The sequence below is a fragment of the Coturnix japonica genome, chromosome 4 (assembly GCF_054131305.1).
Source record: "Coturnix japonica strain WE chromosome 4, WE-NBRP24, whole genome shotgun sequence".
In the NCBI taxonomy this organism is placed as follows: Eukaryota; Metazoa; Chordata; class Aves; order Galliformes; family Phasianidae; genus Coturnix; species Coturnix japonica.
The window spans coordinates 8,789,244-8,810,530 of record NC_140666.1 but is presented as its reverse complement, the minus strand read 5'-3'; the positions used below and the strand labels follow the sequence as shown (position 1 = coordinate 8,810,530).

General features: G+C 52.0%; 1 protein-coding gene across 4 annotated transcripts; it reads left to right on the top strand.

Annotated features, from left to right (window-relative positions):
• The first annotated feature begins 808 nt into the window (after positions 1-808).
• EDA2R (ectodysplasin A2 receptor) lies at positions 809-14,514 on the top strand. 4 transcript variants are annotated; one of them, XM_015860172.3, is made up of 9 exons: positions 809-946; positions 4,771-4,879; positions 5,580-5,705; positions 6,520-6,605; positions 6,863-7,027; positions 7,454-7,600; positions 7,944-8,434; positions 8,959-9,007; positions 9,387-14,514. In XM_015860172.3, exons 2-9 carry the CDS (start codon positions 4,821-4,823, stop codon positions 9,680-9,682), a joined length of 1,419 nt encoding a protein of 472 aa, XP_015715658.1. In that variant the 5' UTR covers positions 809-946; positions 4,771-4,820; the 3' UTR covers positions 9,683-14,514. The 4 variants fall into 4 exon arrangements, with proteins under 4 accessions (XP_015715658.1, XP_085400528.1, XP_085400527.1 ...); XM_015860171.2 differs by having other exon boundaries at positions 815-946; positions 5,527-5,705; XM_085544402.1 differs by lacking the exon at positions 6,520-6,605.
• The last annotated feature ends 6,773 nt before the right edge of the window (positions 14,515-21,287 follow it).

Genomic DNA, 21,287 nt, shown 5'->3' with positions numbered 1-21,287 from the left:
TGGGACCTACCCTAAGCATTTGCTGGAGGGGGAAAGCCTGAACTTCAGAAAAGAGTCAGAAATTGAAAAAATGCCTCCAAAATATTAGGTTTAAACCCAATAGAGTTCAAACAAGCCCGTGTGCAGAACCATTGCTGAGAGCTGCTGCCCAGACCTCTCCTTGAGCAGCAGCAGTGCAGTCTGCCCTCGGCAGTCTGAATCTAGGGACGATGATGACCTTCTGCAGCAGGTTCGGCAGATCAGAGCTTCAGAGCTGGGGACGTTGGAGGCAGAGGGCACAGAACACACAGCGCCAATGTCAGTGTTGCCTGGAGAATAAACTGCCCCCGCAAGAGACGGCGGGGTCCGCGGCTCCACGGGGAGACGCTTTGATGGAGAGAGAACGTCACACACCCCTGCGGTGCTTACAGAGAGCGGCCCCGGACCGCTCCGGGCAGTCCGACCGCGAATCACTCTCCGTCGGCCGGCGGGGGCTCCACGAGATGCAGCCCCGGCAGAGCAGTCACAGACTCCGGGCTTCGGAGCCCCACCAGCTCCGCAAAGCTGCGCACGGACGAACTGAGTCCTGCCGGGTCCCGCACCCGCCGACAGCGGGGCCCGCACGGCGGACACAAACGGACCAGCCACCCCCAGCCCCGCTGCGCCGCTTGCCCTGCCTGGGCGGTGCGGTGCTGCGGGCGGGGCTGTGCACGAGCTGTGGATTTACATAGCACCGCCGCATTCCCGCAGCAGCCGCCAATGGGAGGCGGTGGGGTGGGGTAGGGCGGGCGCTCTGCGGTGCCCGGGGCGTTCTTCGCTTTGCTCCACGCGGCTCGGAGGATTCTGCCCACGGAGCGCGCGGAGTTCGTCGCGTCCCGTCCGGTGCGTCCCGCCCGCAGCACTGTCAGCAGAGCCCGCACAGCACCGCGCCGCACGCCCTGCCCGGCTCTGCCCGCACCGGACACAGGTGAGGCGCGGGGTCCACGCACTCTCCTTCCCACCCGCGGCGGTTCTCAGTGTTCCCTCGTGCTGCTGCCGTCGGTTCAGCGCCGCGCGGGGGCCGTTGCGGACACGAGACGAACGGCGGGGGCTGCGGGCGGAACGCATCGCTGCGTGTGAGGGAGCGAGAGTGAGAATAGCGGCCCCGCGCGTGGGCCGCAGCCGGCTCCGTTAACTTCCGAGAGCGCGGCCCGGGGCGGCCGTGCAGGAGAGCGGGGGGCGGGGGGTCGGGGCCGAGGATGCGGGTGCCGCTGTGGGGCGGCGGTGTCGCTGCGGGCCTGGAGCCCCTCGCCGAGACGTGCCCGGGCATATCCCGACGCGCTGCCGCCTTTCTGCGGCGGGGGGCGCCGGCGGGGGTCGAGCTTCGTGCCGCGGCCAGGCGGGGGTCGGGCGGTGTTGCGCGTGGGTTGGGGCGCGCCGAGACTCGGCCGGACCGCAGCTTGAGTGGGGGTGGGACAGCGCCGCGCGTGGGTGTGACGGTGTGACGCGATCCGCGTCGCTGCAGGCGACGCTTCCCGTTCTGGCCCCGCTGGATGATTTGAGCCCGAACTTCGCCGTCCCGGTCCCGGGACGCCATTCGCGTTCATTCTCGCCTCACCCCCGCACGAGGTTCGCTGCGGTGGGGCACAAAAGCAGTTTGCTGGTTGGGCGCGAGGTGCCACATCTACCCGTGCCGGTGCCATGAATGGGCGCTGAGCATCCCTAAGGGTGTAGTGAAGCTGTACTGAGTAAGCACTGATGGCAAATCAACTTGTTCATAAATGTAATTCTAATTGCACGATGGTTGTTCCTTCCTGGTATTCATGGGAGTGATTCTGACTGAGCCCATCTTTCCCGTTTCGTTCCTCAAATGGTCCTGCAGCCCCCGGTGCCCCACGGGGCAGGGCTGCTGCTGGGGGCTCAGGTACACATCCAGAGGGTCAGAGAGCAGCAGGGGAGGAGGCAGGGGCTAGGCACGGCCACATGCACTGCATGCATTCGTAATTTTTTGATAACATTTCTCTTTTCCCTTCCTTTTCATTTGCAGTTGTTATTTAGGATTTTTGCTCTCTCCGGTTCTACTTTTCAGTCTGTTCCCGTGTCCCATCTGAGGCTGTGTTAGTGGCAGCCCACAGCTGCAGCTCCTCCCTAACTCTGCTCAGTGCCTGGCCTGGGCCACCAATGGTTGCTTTGGGGACATTTTTTTGTACCAGTTCATTCATTTCCTCCTCCTTTCTGTCCTCTACCAGAATCCATTTGTTGGACACAAAATATATGACTAAATACAGTTCCCAAGTAGTTTAGTTGTCTTCAAAACTATATTTTCACAAGGAAAGGCAGATCAGAACTGTTGCAGAGGTAATTGGGCAGCTGCATGCACTCACTTCACTTTGTATCTCACACAGTGAAACTCATTCACTGCCATTCATAGTTTTGCTGTCTGAGCAGCAGCGCAGTGGCAAAGTTGGAAGGCTTTGCACACCTTAACACATTGGCAGTACATTCTGCTTCCTGTCAGCTGGTGGGCAGCAATCCCATTCCTGCTGATGTTCCTCTGGCAGTTACCTGGAGGGCCCATATGGCTTTCAGGGAGGCAGGAGGGTTTTCTTGTTTGTTCTATTGTCTCACTGCTAACGGGGACCAGTTGTTGTAGTAGTTGATTGGACTGTAAGAATAGTGCTGTGGGTTACTGGATATATGCTTCATTTACAAATTCAATATCTTGATTCTGATATTGTTAAAATAGAATAGATTCCACAGCTCTGAATCTGATGCCAGGTATTGTTGAAAGTTTCCATCTCACTCACCAATATGTTAACATAGTAGCAGCTGCCTGGTCTATGCTGGTGGTTGTGGGATGGCTGTGGGTAGTGCTGCCCTGGAGTGCCCACAGTGCGCTGTGCTGTCCCAGGGCACATGTGCCCACACTGCCGTGGGATTCCTTCTGCCTGTGTAAGTTTCTCTGTTGGTGAAATTGTTCTAAGCTGAGTCTCTCTGCGGGAGATAAGCTGCAAGGAGCATATCTCTATCTGCAAAACCTTCCCAAGTGGAGAAGCATATGTAAATATATGAAAGGAAGAGACTGTGCCAGCACAAGCTGTAGTTGCCAGAGAGTTTCTCCAGAAAAGATCCCTTTTTCATGCATATTCCTTCCGTGTACTACCACGATGCCTCAGACAGCTGGCGGCAGGCAGTCCCGCCTCCCTCTTTGTGGGTTGGCTGTGGGTACCGGAGCCCCTGCGGGACACACGCAGCACTGAGCCAGGCTCCTGCTCCTTGTCCTCCTGCGTGCAGCACATGGCAGGTCCTAACTCGGAACCTGAGTGCTTGTCCCCTGACACTGGCACAGAGGTTCCTCTTTGCCACCTTCTGAGATGATGATGAATTTCCTTTATTTATTCTATAACGTCAGTAACCTTTATGCTATTAATAGGCTGTGATCGTGCCCCTCCCGAGATACTTGCCAGATAAATTTAGCTCCCTGAGCTCCTCATCGCCCCATGTCTTCACATCCAATCCTCGCCGGCTCTCGCTGCCTCTCCTTGCAGCAAACGAGACGCTGTCGTGCGCGTGAGCAGCAGTGAGCGGTGACTCACCTTCTAAGCTTGTCCGGGGGAGACTTCATCCCTAATGAATCCCGATCGTTCCGACCCGGCCAGCTGTGCGTGCAGAGGCAGCAGAGGGGGTTGCGCCCGGAGTCGCGTGCTGCAGATCCGGTGTTGGTGGCTGCCAGCAGTGCAGGGGGGTGGGGGCTGCATGGGGTTGCCGTAGCTAAGCCGTCTCCTTCTCGGGAGCTTTGCTGGGACCATCTGAGCCGAGTACTGCCCTGGGGCTCTGAGGCAGTGCCAGACTTCCCAGGTACTCTTCAAAAGAGCATTCCCAGCACTTCCTGCTCCCGGTGGGAGCCGAGACACAAGCAGGTCATGCTCTCAGGCAGAGCACTGCTCCTCTTCTGGCTGCTGCACCAGCTTTGGAGAAAAGCTGAATGAAGAGTGCAGTGGGGTGGATTTTTATTCTGTTTCTGTCTTGTTGAGAACCCACCTAGAATATACAGAAGAACACAGGCAGTCCTGAAGCTGTGAATGAGTTGCTCTGTTTCATAGCTTCAGGTTTTGTTGCTTGTTCTGAGTGACACTCCGGTCCCAAGTACTTCCACAAGCCCTACTCAGTGGAGATAGAAATCCTGGCTCTTCTGAGGCTGGAGCAGCTCTGCTGTTAGTTTCAGCTGAGCCATGAATCCCCTCAGAAAGGCTCTGGCTGTATTTTAGCAGGAGGTAGGTGCAGTTTTGCTAGCCCTCTAAGGCTGCTGTGAGTCCATACCGCACTGAAACTTCTGCAGTGCAGGAGATGAGCAGCACACAGGGCATACCCTGTTGTCCTTGGTCAGAGCTCAGCCACCGTCTCCCTGAACTGAGTCTCCTCTCTGTTTGACAGTCTGGGATGTCCCAAAATACAGCTAGTGCAGCAGAATCCACTGACAGACTGCCAAACTGGCTTCAGTGGTCACTGTGTCCAGCTTTATATTGGAGATGACACTTTTTCTTCCACTCTGAGTAACACAATGTGGCAGCAAAAGCCCAGCTCATCTGCAGCCTTTCTCAGAAAGCCTCTCCTCTGCTTCCTGAGCTCTCAGTGCAGACTGCTGCGTGGGTGAGATCAGGCGGCCTCACTGCTGCCAAAGTGACATTCTTGGTGTATAAGAAGTACAGGCTGTCTGCTAGCCGGTGTGGAAGCTTTTGCCCAGAAAAGGGCACGGTACTCCACTAGAGTGTTGGGACTTGTGTGAACTCTGCTTTCCCTTCCTTCCTTCAGGTACCAGCACCTCCCAGCCATGATGGGCTGCCAGGAGACTGAGTACCTGGATGAGCACGGGAAATGTGTGCTGTGCAGGAGCTGCATGCCTGGGCAGGAGCTTTCCAAGGTAAATAGCCTTTGAAGAACTAGGAATCACCCACCACCAAAGTTTTCACAGTGCAGCGTGCATTCTCTGCTAATCCTTGTCAAGAGTGATTATCTTGGATTTCCATATGTTGGGAAGAGTCAGTAGGAAGGGAAGGTAAATAGTTTCACTCACATTGGATAGAAGGATGAGAAGATGGAAGCAAAAATTGGGGAGGATTCCATGCTGCCATTCTAGTTGTCCTCTTTCCTTTTTGCCAAAGAAAATCTCTGTTTCCTTCTAGTCAGTGGCCCCAGGTACAACTGCCTTTCTGCTGCCCTTCCTGGAAAGCTGCTCTCTTTTTCCTGAGCTCTCAGCACAGGCCAGGCTGCAGTGGGGGGCACCGTGGTGGGCACGGTGAGGCACTGCTGCATGGGCCTGGCCATGGCACCAGCCTGTGTCCTGTCTCCAGCAATCCCTCTGAGTCAGCCATAATGGGGCTTCCTGCCCTCTGGCACATGCTGCAGGGACTGAGGCTGCCTGTGAGCTGCTGCCAGGCAAAGTACAGCCTTCCCACTAGATCAGGTGCGAGGCTGCCTGCTCTTAGTTGTCTCCAAAGAAGAGGTGCTGTGCTCTCAGGGTTCTGAATTATCTCCTCACTTCTGTAAACAAAATCTCGTGTCTTGCAGGACTGTGGTGATGGTGTGGGGGGGGATTCACAGTGCGTTGCTTGCCCTCCCAGGAAGTTTAAGGACAGCTGGGGGCATCATGGCTGCAAGCCGTGCCTATCCTGCACCCTCATCAACCGCATCCAGAAGTCAAACTGCACAGCGACAGCCAACGCAGTGTGCGGAGAATGCCTGCCAGGGTGAGCGGGGCTGGGCTGGGCTGGGCAGGCAGTGCTGGTGGCATCAAGGGGAGCATTCAGGCAAGGGTTGGCTGGGGGGAGAGGGCTTTATTGGAAGGCATTTTTCTCACGGTGCTCAGGAAGAGCCCTGGTGGTCCCGAGCGGTGTCTCTTTAAGGACACAGCAATCAGAGCCACTAGAAGTGAGCTGGGAACTCCCAGCAGAGCAGAGTAGTGGAAGGCTTCAGTCTGAGCTGTGGGCACCAGGGTGGCCGGGCCCCAGGGGATGAGTGGCTGCAGACCACTGCAATTAACGGCCTCCAAAGAGGAGGGTGGGAACCACACCCTGAGCACAGCCTTACTGAGGACATTGTGGTTTCTGTGGCTGTTGACCTCAGCTGGTTTTTTTTAAAGGAGTTTCTGAAGCCAGGACTGCTCTGTACAGACAGCGTATGAAGGACCAAAGAGCTGCAGACGGTTTGCTTGTGAGCAGTGTGGTTTGTAACAGAGGAATGTCAGAGCTCAGGATTTTGAGTTTCTTCCCAGATGGAGTTGCTGGCTGAAGTTTTTTTTGTGGTTTCGTGGAGCCATTAATCACCACCTCCTCTGTTAGCAAGACCCAGGGAGGGGGAGGGAGGCTGTCTCCAGATGATGTCACTCCTTGGCAAAACAGCTACAGAAGCAAAGAGTAGCTCTGAGCGCTGCTTAGCTGGTGTCTGAGGGAGTCGTGGTGCCTGGAGCCATCCTGACATGCTGTAGCACCAAGGAACACTCAGCCACCTCCTGCAGCAGGGCTGGCTCTGGCCCTGCTGACAACCTGCTCTGCTCTCTCACAGGTTTTACCGCAAGGCACGACTCAGTGGGCAGCTGGACTGGGAGTGCATCCCCTGCACCAAGCAGACACCCTCCTCCGAGCCCCAGTGTAGGTGGTGTGGCTCTGGGAGTGTGGGAGGTGGGAGGACAGGGCAGGGAAGCCACACAGAGCTGGCATGAGCATATCAGAGCTGCTCAGGTGTGCTCCTCCACCACTGTAGGGATGCTATTCGCTCTCTACAACATCAAGCCCCTGTCCCATGTGGACATGTTGGAAGAAGTGTGTTCATAACATGTGAAAAGGGATGGGGCATGGAGGGTGGCCTGAAGTGTTGCAGGCTATAAAGCTCAGACTGCCATGTGCAGGTCGGTCCAGAACAAACCTGGTGAAAGTGGCAGTCCCCACCGTGCCTCCGCAGGACACAGCCCTGCTCGCCCTGACCAGCAGTGCCTTGGTCATCATTGTGCTGGTGCTTCTGGCCCTCTCCATCATTTATTGCAAGCGGTTCTGGAAGAGCCAGTGCCAGCGAGGTGAGTCTGTGCATGCCACACATCCCCCTTCTGCCCTTTCTGTTTGCACACATTCCAGGCCCCTTCCTTGCTGGGTAGAGCATTGCCTTGAGCCTTGAAAGTCAACCAAACATTCCTCTGTTCACAGAGAATAAATACCTCATCCTGCTCCTTACATCTGCAAAGTTTCTCATGCTTTCTTGTGTCTGCACAAAGATACTGAGGAGCCTTCCTGCCCTCTGTGCCATAAGAAGCAGTAGAATGTAATTTCAGTGTTGGCATTCTCTCTTGCTGGGGTGTCTCAAGGACAGGTGGATACCAAGTGGTCTTTTCAGGATGAGGGCTGGGAGGTGCTGAGATGGGAGGGAGTGCTACATGGCCCTGGCCAGGGGTGTAAGAGCAGCTGGGTATTGGAGCGCCTCACACTGATTCTTCTTTATATCCAAGTTTTCCTGCGGACGCAGAACTTCTCAGGCCAACGGGCGATGTTCCCCACCTCGACAGTGCCTGGCAGGTTTCTGTGTGAGGAGCAGATGTCTGGCCCCTGCTGCCTGGGCATGAAGAACCTCAGCCCCTGCTACAGGCAGACAGAAGGTACCACGACTCTCTGTGCTCTGCAGGAAGGGGGGATGCGCTGGGCTCCCAGTCGCACTGACTTAAGAAGTGCTGAGACTTTGTGAAGAGGGAAAAGTCTGGATAGTTCGGAGCTTCTCTTAAAAACCACATACAAGTTTTATATCAGGCATGCTCACATTGGGCTCCAGCTGCTCCCAGCCTCTGTCTAGCCATATCCTTGCTGTCATAGGGATGGCACGGGTGGGACAGAGCTTTGCAGAGGGACTCTTGAGCCTCTGTGCCAGGCTGAGAACTGAGGGTGTGTCTGGGAGGTGGGATGGGGCAGGGCTGGGTTGTACTGAACTGCCTTTTCTAATTCCAGGCCCAGTGGAAGCAATTCAGTTTATTTCAGAGGGAGAAGCCATCGGTCTCCAGCTGCCACCTGCCCAACCTGAGCTGGAGCTGCCACCGGCCGTGGCGGGCAGCCCTGTGCCCAAGGGCCAGCTGGCCAAGAGCAGCCTGGAGAGCCAGCCGCTGATGCGGGGCTGTGCCGAGCGCCGGGCCACCACCATGACCCCCTCTGACCTCAGGTCGGGCACAGCAGATGCCCTGGCCCCACTCTCTTCCTGTGCCTCTGAGATGCAGCACAAGTGGCCACACACCCCTGTGGAGTGCACCGAGCTTGACCTGCAGAAATTCTCCTCCCAGATGGAGTTTGTGGGCAGTGAGAGGTCAGAGGAAGCGGGGAGCCGGGCATCCCCAAAGGAGAGCAGCAGTACGGCACTGGAGGCTGGCAGTGGGCTCAGCATGGGCCCGACGAGGGGCATATCCACTGCCATGCAAAGCTCTGCCACGGAGAGCAGGGAGCGGCAGGTAAGCCAACACTGTGAAGTGCCCTCACACAGCCTGTGCCTCAGGCATGGGAGGTTGGTGCTCAGGGAGTTCCTGGGAGCTGGGATCACCGCGTCCAGGGTGACTGCTAACTACCACTACCAATTTGCCAGGTGTTTCATGGCATGTCTGGGAGTGGATGAGGATGGCTGTCAGTGGACCGGGCAGGAGCCCTGGAGCAGCTGATTAACCTGTTAACTCACATGGGTTAGCTTGTGATGAACCCCATTGTTAACATAATTGAAGTTCAGAAAATGCCTGGTTTAAAATAATAATAATAATAATAACAAAGCATTTACTGGCCATTTACTAGCTTAGCTCCTCGTCTGTGTTTGTGGAAGCAGTTTGCTGCTGGGGGAACATCCCTTGGAGGCTGTTAGCTCATAGGGTGGTAGTGCTGGAAGGACAAGTGCCACTCCTTTGAACCTCCGTGATGGGCCTGGGAACACTGATGGGCATTGCTGCTGCTGTTAATGTTCCTAACCTTGGAATCTTTATCTTGCCAGGTGAATGATGCCCAGAGCCTTGTGTCTCAGATCAGCAGTACAATGAAGGGTAAGTGGCTTCCAGCCTCATCTTTGTTCACTGTGTATTGAGGTAGCAGACAGACTTTTGGAAAGGAAGTGAAAAATGGAAGTGCCACTCACCATAGAAGTTTGGCTGCCTTTCGTAGCCTTCAGTCTAGTTTCCAGGGCAGATTTTCTGTAGTTGCCAGGAGTGGCTTGAGGGTGGGTTGTCACTGTTAGCAGCCTTTCCAGTACTGACTCGGCTCTGTGCTGTTGGGCTCTGAAAGCAATGTTTGAGGAGAAACCTGCTATGGCAGGTAGATGTTTTACCTGTTCAGTAGGGATGGGACTTGAATCCTGCTGCTGTTGATTTTTCACCCAAGCTGGACATGCTTTCTAACCCCACTTTGCTGTATTACCATCCGCAGGTCTCCCTGTTGCAGAGCTGCCCCATTCCTTGGTACAGTCACTCGCTTTCTTGTTGGACCCTTCCTTGAACGGTGTGAAGAACTTCAGCCATGTGGCTCTGGAGCTGGGAGTCATGCCTCAGTTGCTGGGCCGGATCTCTGGATTTGAGCAGCTTGTCGCCCACCTCACCTACTCTGGAGACACTGTCACCATCCCTCGGCTGGCTCAGGCTCTGCAACGACTGCAGCGCTTCGATGCCCTGCTCCTGCTGTGTGACCACTTTGCTCTCAGCCAGATCCAGGGCCGCCAGTGCTAGGAGAAGGCAGGGGAGGGACAGAGGAAACTGCAAACACTGTGTGTACTGGTACGGGAGAGGATCTGGTAGCCCTGTGGTCACATCATCTCTCTAACATGCATGTTGGAAGTAAGTGGAGATGGTCTTTGCACTGTGGAATAGAAGCAAGGAGGAGCATCCTTCCTCGGGGAAGAGCAGAGGAGCTGGGGAGGTTACAGTACTGTGCATTCTCACAGCTCTCGCTCCTGGGGAGGTTGTGCTCAGCTTGTGCATTTCTTTTTTCTTCAGCTGTACTTACAGCCATGTCCAACAGCACAGCAATGTCACAGTTTGCTGTGCCTGTCGGTGTGTAGTAAGCCTAGTCCTCTGTGAGCTGTTGGCATTGGGATCAGTTCTGTGAGGTCCTTGGTCATGGCACATCTCCTTCCCAGCTCCTTCCTCTGTGGGTGCCACAAGCCATGAGTGTCTCTGGAGGCCTCAGGGTATCTTCCACACCAACAGCTGATGTTTGCTGCCTTCTCCTCAGTTGTGTACTGCTCACTGACAGGGCCAACAATCACTTCTCTCCCATTCCAGTTTCTCAGAACTTTTTCCTTTGGCCCATACTTTGTTTTTCTGGATTCTTGTTCCTACTTTGAGTTGAATCTCTGTTCTCTGCTCTCTGTGCACTGGAGACACAGTCCCTGGAGGAGGACCTGCATGACTGTCACTGTGTGACTGGGAGTCACGCAGTCATTCTCAGTGCCACTGCAGCATTTGGCATGTTTAAATTCATTTCTTTTACTTGGAAAGGTATGGTTTTCTTAAAGGAGCACAGTTTTCTTAGCGTACCAGAGTACTTTGGTATGGGTTTGTGTTGGATGCAGCACTGTGCTGCTCCCTGCCCAGGGCAGTGTGTTTGCTCCTGAGTCTTCTGGTGACCACCTGTGCTGCACAGTGAATCCACGTGCTGCCCGCTCAGTGTGGCTCTGGCATTGCTGCAGGGTGCAGTTGGTGCCTGTCTGGAGACTGAAGTTCATGACTGCGACTGTGCTGTGGGAGTGCTGGAGTCCCTGTGCCAATAACAGCAGGGCAGGCTTGTTTAAAGTTGGGTTTTTTTTTCTTTCTTGTTGTTTCTGCCTAAAAATGAGTTAATTTTCTAATTTCTGGAAGTAGCTGTTAGGGAGGGAACACCCTTCCACATTTAATTTGCTCCTGATGGATTTGTCAGGGCTTGCAGCCGTTTGGCCTGTGTTTGGGCGCAGAGCTGTGGGGCTGGTGGCTGCCTCCCTGCTCTGTTCCACTGGCATCAGGAGCTCCCCGTGTCCTAGGGCTTCCAGGGGGCATTCTGATAAGTGGAGTTTGTGTCCCACGGCAGAGTGACTTGCAGCAGGATGCCGTGCCCTGCCCTAGGCAGCAGTGCCCACACAAGCCCCTCACTCCAAGATTTTTGTCCAGGGCAAATCCCAGCACAGCAGGCGGGGAGTGGCCCTGCGGGGGTGGGAGGAATGCAGGGCCCAGTCAGCTGGGGGAGATGCCCGGCACGCGCCAGGCCCTGCCGTGGCGGGGATGCCTGTCCCAGCAGGGATGCCTGCACTGCTGAGGTCATGGCACAGCAGCTGAGCCGCGCTGGTAGGAGCTCACCTCCTTGGCAGTGCTGTCTGAGCCATCACGAAGGTTCTCTGAGCTGAGGTCTTTGTGCCATGCCCGGCTCCAGCAGGTGCTATGAGGCCAGGCTGGGAGCTGGTTGCTGCAGGGTGGGCAGGAGGTGTCAGCCCACAGCTCCCTGCCAGTTGCACCGGGACAATGCGGTGCTGAGCTGTCTGCCTCTGTCCAAGGATGCATACGTGTGTCTTGGTGCCTGCACCTCATGAGCTCGGATCTTGAGCATCTCAGTGCTCTGACCAAACCATGCTGTGAGTTGATAAACCCAGGGATTCGGGCAGCAAGGTGACCTTGAGGTGCTGATGGGAGGCCTCATACTGGTGCTCACTGTGTCAGGACAGCACCCAATCATACTGAAGATCAGAGTCTGAAGTGCCTTTGGGTCAGGGACTGGCTTTTCCAGTGATATACCAGGGAGAATGAGCCTGTCTTATTTCTCTCTTTCTGCACCATTTAGTGCCTCCTGAGTCCATTTCCGTGACTTTCTTCCTTTCCCCTGATCTTGCTGCTTTTACCCATGGGGCCTGGTGGATGTCTTGGGCCATTTCTGTCCTTCCTGGTGCTGCTGTCCCCTTGCAGCTGCTGCTCACAGCCAGATGGCTGTTGGTCCTGAATGCCTGTGCCCCAGGACCTGTGGGACACGCTTGCTGTGTGCTATGTCCCTTGCTGAAGGCTGCAGCTGGCTCCGAGTGCTGCGTCTTCCTCCTTGGGGCTGGCTGTGCTGTCTGCTCCAGCGGTGCGGTGGCTGCCAGCAAGTGGCACTGTTCCCCTGCCGGGGCATCCCCGGGCTCTGCCTCTTATCTGACCACAGTGCTTGGAAAAACTGCACGACTTTCTGGGAATACAGCCCTCCCTCAGATCTGTCCAACAGCAGTATTAATAGATGTTCTGGTTTGTTTTTTTCCTCCTTTTCTCGTGTTATATGCTGTTAGGACTTGAACGTGCTCAGGATGTGGTCAGATAACAAAAGGCGTGGACAGCTTCTCTGGATGTACTGTTTTCTCTCCTGCTGTTTATATCTTCCAGAGCTGCAGTTTCGATGTTCTTTGTTTTGTGAGAACCAGAGATATCAGTCAGACCTCGCACCCTTTTTGGCTGGGGCTAACCAGGCTCTGGAGATGTGCTTGTTCTGTTACAGAGCCATCAGGGAAAGTGTTTCTGGTGCAAACACAGCCTGGAGATCCAGGCCTAAACTTTTTTTCTTCATCTGAGATTTATCTTCAGCAAGGAGATAGTATTTGATTAATTTCATAGTTTCATAGTTTCGTGCAGGTTGGAAGGGACCTTAGAGATCATCGAGTCCAGCCCCCGGGATTCGAGCCTCTGTGTAGCAGAGTGGCATTTCTACCACTTGCGCCACAGGGGGGATTCGAACCCCGGGCCCCAGTGTTGCAAGGTGGCGTCTTTAACCACTGCGCCACCGGGGCACACAATTACTTAACAAAATCAACTATTTTATCTTCATGGACATGCTTCACAAAAATGAGTTCACCTGTTTGAGCAGGAGCGATCATACAGCTGAGCTATCAGCTGTGGCTCTGGAGGTGAAGCTGGGCTGGTGCCTCACACTGTGCCTCAAAAGCTCCTTTCTCTGCCCCTTGGTGGGGACCAGGCTGTGGCTGCTACCCCCACAGCACTGCAGTGAATTAGGAATGGAGCAGGTAATGAGAGCACCACAGTGTGTGCTGCAGAGCGTCACAGGGGTGGTGGCTTCCGTCAATCGTGCCCTCATTGGGCACTTCTGTTGATGTAGATGGGCTCCGGACAGAAAAATATTTGGTTTTTTTCTTCTTCAAATAAATCAGCCCCATTCTCATAATAGCTTTTAAGGGGAACTTTGATATTTTAGCTGTTTGATGCCTGAGCAATATTGCTCGTGTTCAGAACCTACCTCTGCCACGGTGCTGAGGAGGCAGCACGCAGGGCCGGTCGCTGCATTTTAGCTGTTTTAACTTTATAACTTTTCACTTTGTTCACTGTCCCTGGGCCATCTGTTGCAGTGTGACTGTGAGCTGCCGCAGGCAGTGCTCCATGTCTTCTGCAGTGCTCTGCGATAGGGCTGCATATGGCTGCCATCAACCTGCGCTGGCAGCAGGTGAGCCTGCTCACATCAGCCACAGTCATGCAGGCCACATTGCTGGAGTCTGCAGGGCTGCTCCTCACTGCCCAGCTGAAGTCCTCAGAAGAGGGGGACCACAGGAGCCCAAAGATGGGGCCCTGAAACTGCAGCTTGGACACGGGCAGATGGCGGCCATTGCTGGGCAGGTAGGCGAACATGGATTTCTTTAGCTGGGAACCGATAGGTTTGATACTCAACTTCTGATTTTTCTCCTTAATAGTATTTTCAGCACAACAATTGGAATGTAAGGGAAGGAAGTTCCCATAGTGCTGGATTCTTGCATTTCAACTTCAGGAAGCTGCTGGTGCCAAGCTGGCACGGCTCAAAGAAAGTAGAAAGAAATAAAATAATTCAGCATCTGTATGAACTGTAGTTGGGACTGAACAATGGAAACACTCTTGGGCAGCAGGATTTCTGCAACAAACAATTGTTATGATACCAGTCTTGTCTGGAAGTCTGATCTACAGAAGAATTTACATGATGGGTTTCAGTTCGGTGCTGTTCTGAAAGCTCCTAAGCACACACTTAACAATAGGCATGTACATAAATCCTATTGAAGTGAACAAGTAATCAGTACATCCTTGGGTGCTATTCCTGAACAGGATGTGTTATCAGAATTGTACCTTCACTGTGCTGTCCCATGAGCAGGCAATACTGCAGAAAGCTGTTTGATCAGTATGGGCACACTTTCAGAAGTCTGCAAGTGCTAAAGAGAGATGCACTACAGTCTGTTTAGATGACTTAACATTGCAGATTCTGGTGCTTTTCTGAAAATAAATATCGTTCTGTAGCCATGGTTTACCTCTAGGAATACTTGGTCATTTTTATGGTGGATGTTATTTCTTCAAGGTTGTGAATGGGTTATTTATATTTTTGTAAATCCTACGTCATTAGCATTATAATTCTGAAGTTTAGTTGTTTCCATTGGGTTTGTTTCTTTTTGGGGGAGATGTTGTCTGTATTCAAATGAAACAGTAGCTGAAGCTCTTCAGTTTTTTGTTACATATGGGGTGTTTGTTCCCCACATTCCACCCAGTCGTGGTGTTGTTGGATGCTGTGTACGTGAAGTTAAATAAATCCCAGAGGTGGAGGTGCTTGGTGAGTTTTCATTGGGGTTGTGCAGGGCTGGGTGCAGTGCTGTGTGGGGCTCGTGTGTCCCTAGGTGTGGGGATGGGAGGGCAGCAGACAGCCCCCAAATGCTGCCCAAAGAGCTGCACTCTGCAGTTGTTTTTCCAGCTCCATAATTACAGCCCTCGCTAAGTCTGTTCATGCCCCTGCACTTGGTCTGCTCTTTAAAATAATTATTAGAATGAAGGATATGGTTTTCTGTTTTAATTAAAGCTATTATACTTGCCCAAACTCTCTCATGCTTCATAGGTTCTTGCACAAAAGTAGCTTGCTCGTGGTATAAGGAACACCCACCTGCAGTCCGGCTTGCCTCACTGACTGCATCTGCACCAGCAAAGCAGTGCAGGAGGTACCAGGAACTAACACTGGCATGTGGAGGAGGACAGCCTGCAGTTGTCTTGCTGGTCTATGTGCCATGTGGCAGAAGCAGGCAAGGAGCAACCTGGGACCTGACAAAGCCCTTGGGGGTGTCCAGCAAGGCAGCAAAGCCGCCCATAGTGCACAGAGCAGGAGTTCTGCCAAGGATTAATGTGGCACAGCTGCTCATTAGCACACAATGATGCCTGATTACATGAAATTATGTGGCAGTTGCAACAACTGCTCATAAGTGATCAGAGTGCATTTCCCAAACCCCTCTACTTCTGCCATCGGTGTGTCTGATTGATTCCCATTGTCCAATGCCCTCTGGTGCCATGTGGGCTCCTGTTCAGGGCAATGCCACCTGTGAGCATTAAGTCAGGCTTGGAGCAGCCCTGCACATCCCCATGGCTCCTGGAGGTAGCTGTGGCCATGGTTTCAACACCGGCTTTGCAGCAGGTAACACTGCAGCACCCAACAAAGCAGACAGCCCAGGTTCATCCTCCAGTGTGGGGGCACAGTGGTGGGGGAGAGGGGCACTCGTGAAAGAAGCTGAACAGAAAGCTGGTCATCAAATCTGTATTTTTGAAGGACAGCCACGGTGGTGTCTGCCAGCCCTTCCCATCTCCTCCACTGAGCTGAGAGAACAATCAGTTACATTTTTGTTGCTGAAAATGAAGACTTAAATCCATAAGAGCTGAATTTCCAGGCCCAAGATGCCTCCCTTTCTCTCTTTCCACACAGATGACTTTTTATTGCTCATTCACTCATTTTTTCCATTTTCCATGTTTTCCCCTGTATGTGAGGTTCTAGCATTACTTCTTCCCTGCAGGACATAAAGGCAGCTATATGTGAGTGAAAACACATCGTACAGCATATTATTGAATTACTGACTGTTGACAGGAGGTAGAAGTTGACTGGGAGACGTGGACAGGCTGTGGAAGTGAGCACAGCAATGGCTGCTGGAAGGGCTGGGATGACTGCATTTATCACCAACGCTCAGTGTCTCCCCTTATTTTCCTTTGTCTGTTTCCCCATCTGCATCACGAATCACATCATAAATGAATAAACTGCCCATGAATTAGAAGTGAATTCCCAAAAGGTAACCAGCAATGTAGAGAGCAAAAGTTTTATTTGAAATACTGCGTGTGGGCAGCAGGTGTGCAATGAATGCTGCCCATCTCAGAGTGCCAGGAGGAGGAACATGATGGTGTCTGAGGAGCTTGGCTGCTGGGGACCAAAAGGCTCAGTATTCATTAGCAACCCATTCCCATCTATAGCAGAGATGTCTGAACAACCAATCTGTATTCATGGTCTTTACCAGCTATATTAGCCAGTACCATTCAACCAAAGGATGAACATAATATTTCCACATTGTGCCCTGCAAGCTGTGAAAGACAGCAGAATATTGCATTTCAGTATGTAAAAGGCAATGCCATTCAATACGATGCTTTTTAATATAAGAAAAGGTAATCTTATTTTCAAATTGATTTTAGCTCTAGGTTTGCAAAAATTTACCCTTGAGCTTCAGAAGAGGAGTAACCTGCAGCCTGCAGCAGCAATCTGCACATGGACAGGCATCCTCCGAGGTGAGGTAGAGCAGCGGCAGCTGGCGGTACCTCAGCACCTCTCTTTCCAACCAATTAGAAACACAAGCCACAGAACTCTATAGATGTGGAGCTGTCAGCAATCATGTCTTGAAAATCACTGCACTGCTTTCAGCCCCAAGCACCCAGCTGAGCTCCTGCCTGAGTGAAACCCTCCCTCCAAGAACACACAAGGGTGGGTGGAAGCAGTGTGGGCTGCTGTGTGCACAGGGACACCTGCAGTATGTCAGAGAGATGGGAGGAGAAGGCACTTACAGACAGTACGGCAACATTAACTGCAAATCAATGAGCAGGAATTCCATTTATGTGGATGCTCTCTCTAATTGTTCCTTATGGTTTCCCATAAAACAATTGTTTGTCTCTCCAGCAGACAAGCTAGACAGTCCATCAATCCAGTTTCATAAGGCAATTCATCTGTTCTTATCTGCCAAGGAGATTTTTTATGTGGACTGTGACAGGAACAAAAGAAGTTGCTTTGAGTGGCAGACACCTGTCTGAGGTGTGGTAGGACCAACCCCTTGGTGCCTATGGAACTCAGCCTGTTGAGTTTTCATTTTTCCACTTCTCCCCATCAGTCTGGTAGGTGACAGCCACCCTTTACAGCTCAGTGTGGGCGGTGGGACCATGCAGGCTCCTGGCCTAGCAGGCAATAAGAGCCATGCCTGGCTCAGGGGCACACACCTGCATTATATGGGCTAAAGTGTTATCTTAACCCCAACTGCAGGCAGCAAAGGAGAAATCACTGCCAGGGAGTGCAGTGGTGGGACACAAAGTGCAGCTGCTTGGTCTGCAGGGAGACTTCACAGTCCTAAGGAATCTTTCCATGCTGCTTGCAGACTCCCACGCACTGCAATGGTCGGGAGCTGCTCCTGCCTGCCCCATGCATCAGCTCAGCGCAATGGAACAGAACAGGCTCTAGCACACCTTTGTGCACTGAGCTGTGGGGCTGGCAGGGAACAGTGAGGGCCTCAGGAGCACTGGGAAATGAGCCTCAGGGCAGCACAGGGACATGCATAGATCTGGAGTTACTGCTGAGCACTGGTGGGGCTCTGAAATCCTGGCATAATGCTTGGCATAAAACCCAGCCCTCATCCCTCCGGTACTCCTGCCTGGGCCTCACCCAAAGCTGGGCAGATCAGAGGCATTGCTCTCCCAACCGCAGCACAGGAGGCAATAGCTGGAGGGAGACAGGCATTGGTTTTGGTCGGTGAGAGGGCAGGAGCAGAGAGCTGTCCCCTGCTGCACCCCACCAAGCCCTTTTTGCCATTTCCAAGCTTCTGGGTGTGCACTTTGCACCCAAACTACCCACTGAGGCACGGGGGTTCTCCTCCCTCTCCTTTCTCATCCTGAGGATGGACAAAGCTGCTAGTTTCTTAGCAGTGCAAGCAAACAGAAAGCCCTGGTACTGACCAAGCTGTGTTCCCACCTGCCAGAGCTTGATCTGCACCTGAGAACATTCCTATGTACCCTTTCAAACAGACCCAAGGTGCTGTTTTCTACCTGGAGAGCTAACTGCTCTGCTTCCCCCTCCTGAGCTAATCTTATGACTCACTATGCATTTCTTTCTGCCTTGTTTTACTAATCTGCTTGGCATTCGGTGGTTTCTTTGTTCATTATGCAGTGGGGCCATGTAAGGGATTTGTCTCTGGAATTCATGTATCTACCATGCTGTGCTGTTATCGCCTCCATCAGCAGCTCTGCTGTAGGCAGTTGGATGCATCTGGCATGAGCTAACCGAGCAATGTGGGGCTGTGAATCATTGACATCGCTGCTGGATCTTTGCACGCTGTCTGTGCTCAGGCAGTTTCTGTCCAGCAGAATTCTATAAGGTGGTTCCCATCCGCACACAGCGTCTGAAGGCGAAGCAATGACTGCAGCACATCAGCATCCATTTACCTGCTGAGCTGGCTCTGACCTTGACCGGTTTTAGCCACTGCATGAGTTCTGACATTGTCACAGGCCTCAGCCAGGAGAGCCCTCCAATTGTTGCCACAAGCCCTGTGCCTGTAGCACAGCAAATGTGACCTCCTGCCCTGCAGTCACTGTGCCCTTCAGCTTCCTTCTTCATGTCAAAGAATGGTCTGGGTTGAAAAAGGACCACAGTGATCATCTAGTTTCAACTCCCCTGCTATGTGCAGGGTCACCAACCACTAGATCAGGCTGCCACGTATCCTATCCTCTGGCTGAGATCTGTTCAGTGAGTGCTGTTATGTTGGGGCATCCTCAGCTTCTGGGGCAATGGGCTGCAAGGATCTGAATTTCAATCAGGCATTGATAGTCACCAACCCAGATAGCAAAGTCCTTACAGAGATGCAGTACAGTCAGCTCCTACATTGTGGCCATTTAGGGGAGAAAAGCTCAGCAATACAGACATGTTACGATTTACAGATCTAGGGAAAAAGGCTCAGTTACTCCTCACAGCAAGAGACAGCCATGTACATGGCAGAGGACTGGCAGGAGACCAAGGCATGAGCTGAGACCTGCTGCTTGGACTGAGATCTTCAATTCCTCCAGAGAAAGATCACAAAGCCATTTAAAGAAAGGAAAGACAAAAGAAAACACTAATAAATCTCACAGATGTACTCAGGACAAGCTTCAGATCTTTCTAAGAAACTTCCGATGCCTGCCAGCAGTGCCACCACCAGGCAGAGCTCTGGGGGCTGCTGGCTGCTGCTGAGCTCTGTCTGAGGGACTGCAGCCTCAATGCTGAATAAAATGCTAAATACTGAAAACCTCTGCCTATCCATCCTGCACTGCAAAACATCCTCAGAGTGGTATCCAGTCCCAGGGTCAGCTCATACTCCAGAATTAGCCTGCAGCACAGCAGATTTCATTTCAGAATTACAGTGAGAGCCATAGCTTAATACTTCTCATTAAATGTATCAGAGTTCCTACTGTTGTCATGGTTATTTCAAAGCCTGAGCTATAACTTAAACACAGAAAGAAAATGTGAAAAGACAGAGCTTGTCTTTTCACCATAGGGTCTGTGCACAGAGTGCTTCATGCAGCACACGATGGAAGGACACACTGAGCCATGCTGGGACCAAGATGGACATTTAGGTTTGGTTTAAGGGGCCTCTGTCTTGGGGCAGCATACTTTTGTGGGATTTCTTTGACCCCCACTGTGCTGCTAGAGAACACTTTCAGGGATGGGATGTAGCCTTTCTTTTTTGACTGTTTCTTTGGGAAACATTTACTTTTGTGTGTATTTAAAAGTTTTGTCCAGGACAACATAACATGCCCATAAGGGACATTCCAAGTGAATGCTAAACTGCAATCTGTAGGTGATGCCAATGAGTATCAGAATCAGCTGAATAGCCACAAGCAGGAAACACCACCATGGGTTGCTAACTGAGCTCTTGCCTGCTCACTACCCAATGCAGACTGTTCTCATGGTTCACTTAGCATCACTACAGCACTAGAGCAGTGGGTACCTTTTATTTCACTTGTCACCTGGCCTGAATCCCATTACCTATTGGCAAATAGTGAGCTTAAACCTTGTTTTTGTACAGGCTCCTGCAAGAATGTACTGGGGAAGCATGGCAGCAGCCTTCTACCCCTCATCCAAGCATAACACAGAAAGGTGCAGGCAGGAATGACCCCTGAAGTCACTGTGCAGCTTCCAAGGAGCAGTGTGACAGGAAGGGCCATCACTGCCAGGCAGGAGCACTGCTTCTCAGTGCCCATCTGTTCCACACTGCAAGCAAAATCAAACAGCAAATCTGGTTTCTGTCTGCCTTGATATCCTCTGTCCTTGTGACTCTGTATTTTTTTCCTTGTTTCCTTTCCTCTTTTTCCTTTATTGTCTTCTTTTCTCCATTTGCCTCCCAAGTACAGCTAAATTAAACTGTTTTTCTCAGAACCGTAGAAAATCTCCCCTTTAATTGTGATTCAGTTCAGTTGCTTCAATGAATTTCTTTCACAACAATTAGTAATTACCTCAAATTATTTAATTCTCCAGTTGATGAATGCTACAGCCCTGACAAATTATTTTGTGGCCTTTGTAGGTTTATTTGATGAATTCATATATTTATAACAGAAACTAAAATAAATTCTCGGTGAACCAAATGATATGAGGTCTGACATAGAGGTGCAGCTCCAGTCCCAGAGCAGTGCAGTGCTCTGCTCCACTCTACCAGCACACTGCTTGGGCTGGGACCAGGGCAGGAGGAACAGCAGGACTCAGTGTGATACCCACTACTGACTTCCCTTACCCTGCTGTAATTCTATAATACAATAGTAGAACAGTGAAGACTTTGGCTGCAGCAAGCAAGAGTAAGCCCAAATGCAGCAGCCTTGGATGCAAAATCAGAGGGGGGAAGAGGAAAAAAAAAAAAAAAAAAGAAAGGAAAAGAAAGGAAAAGAAAGGAAAGGAAAGGAAAAGAAAGGAAAAGAAAAGAAAAGAAAGGAAAGGAAAAGGAAAGGAAAGGAAAAGAAAAGAAAAAGAAAAAGAAAAAGAAAAAGAAAAAGAAAAAGAAAAAGAAAAAGAAAAAGAAAAAGAAAAAGAAAAAGAAAAAGAAAAAGAAAAAGAAAAAGAAAAGCTGCTTACCTTTGGAAGGCCTCAAGTACACAGGGATCTCTAGAGAGATACCCTCACCTTCACTGCCAACCCTTAAACGAGGTCTGGATCCATCCCTCCCATTACTCAGGTACATTGCATACCCCTGGACTCCCCTGGGTTTGCCCTGCTTTCCCACCAGGTGCTCAATCACTGCTTCAAACCCTGACTTAGCATTTCTGCTACACCAGCGCTCTGCTGGGAGGCTTTAGT

Excerpts from the sequence above, each read along its gene's own strand:
- EDA2R (XM_015860171.2), top strand. The coding sequence starts at position 4,790 with ATGATGGGCTGCCAGGAGACTGAGTACCTGGATGAGCACGGGAAATGT. Across the intron at positions 5,706-6,519 it reads TGCGGAGAATGCCTGCCAGG|GTTTTACCGCAAGGCACGAC; the intron begins GTGAGCGGGGCT and ends GCTCTCTCACAG. Across the intron at positions 8,435-8,958 it reads CGGAGAGCAGGGAGCGGCAG|GTGAATGATGCCCAGAGCCT; the intron begins GTAAGCCAACAC and ends TTATCTTGCCAG.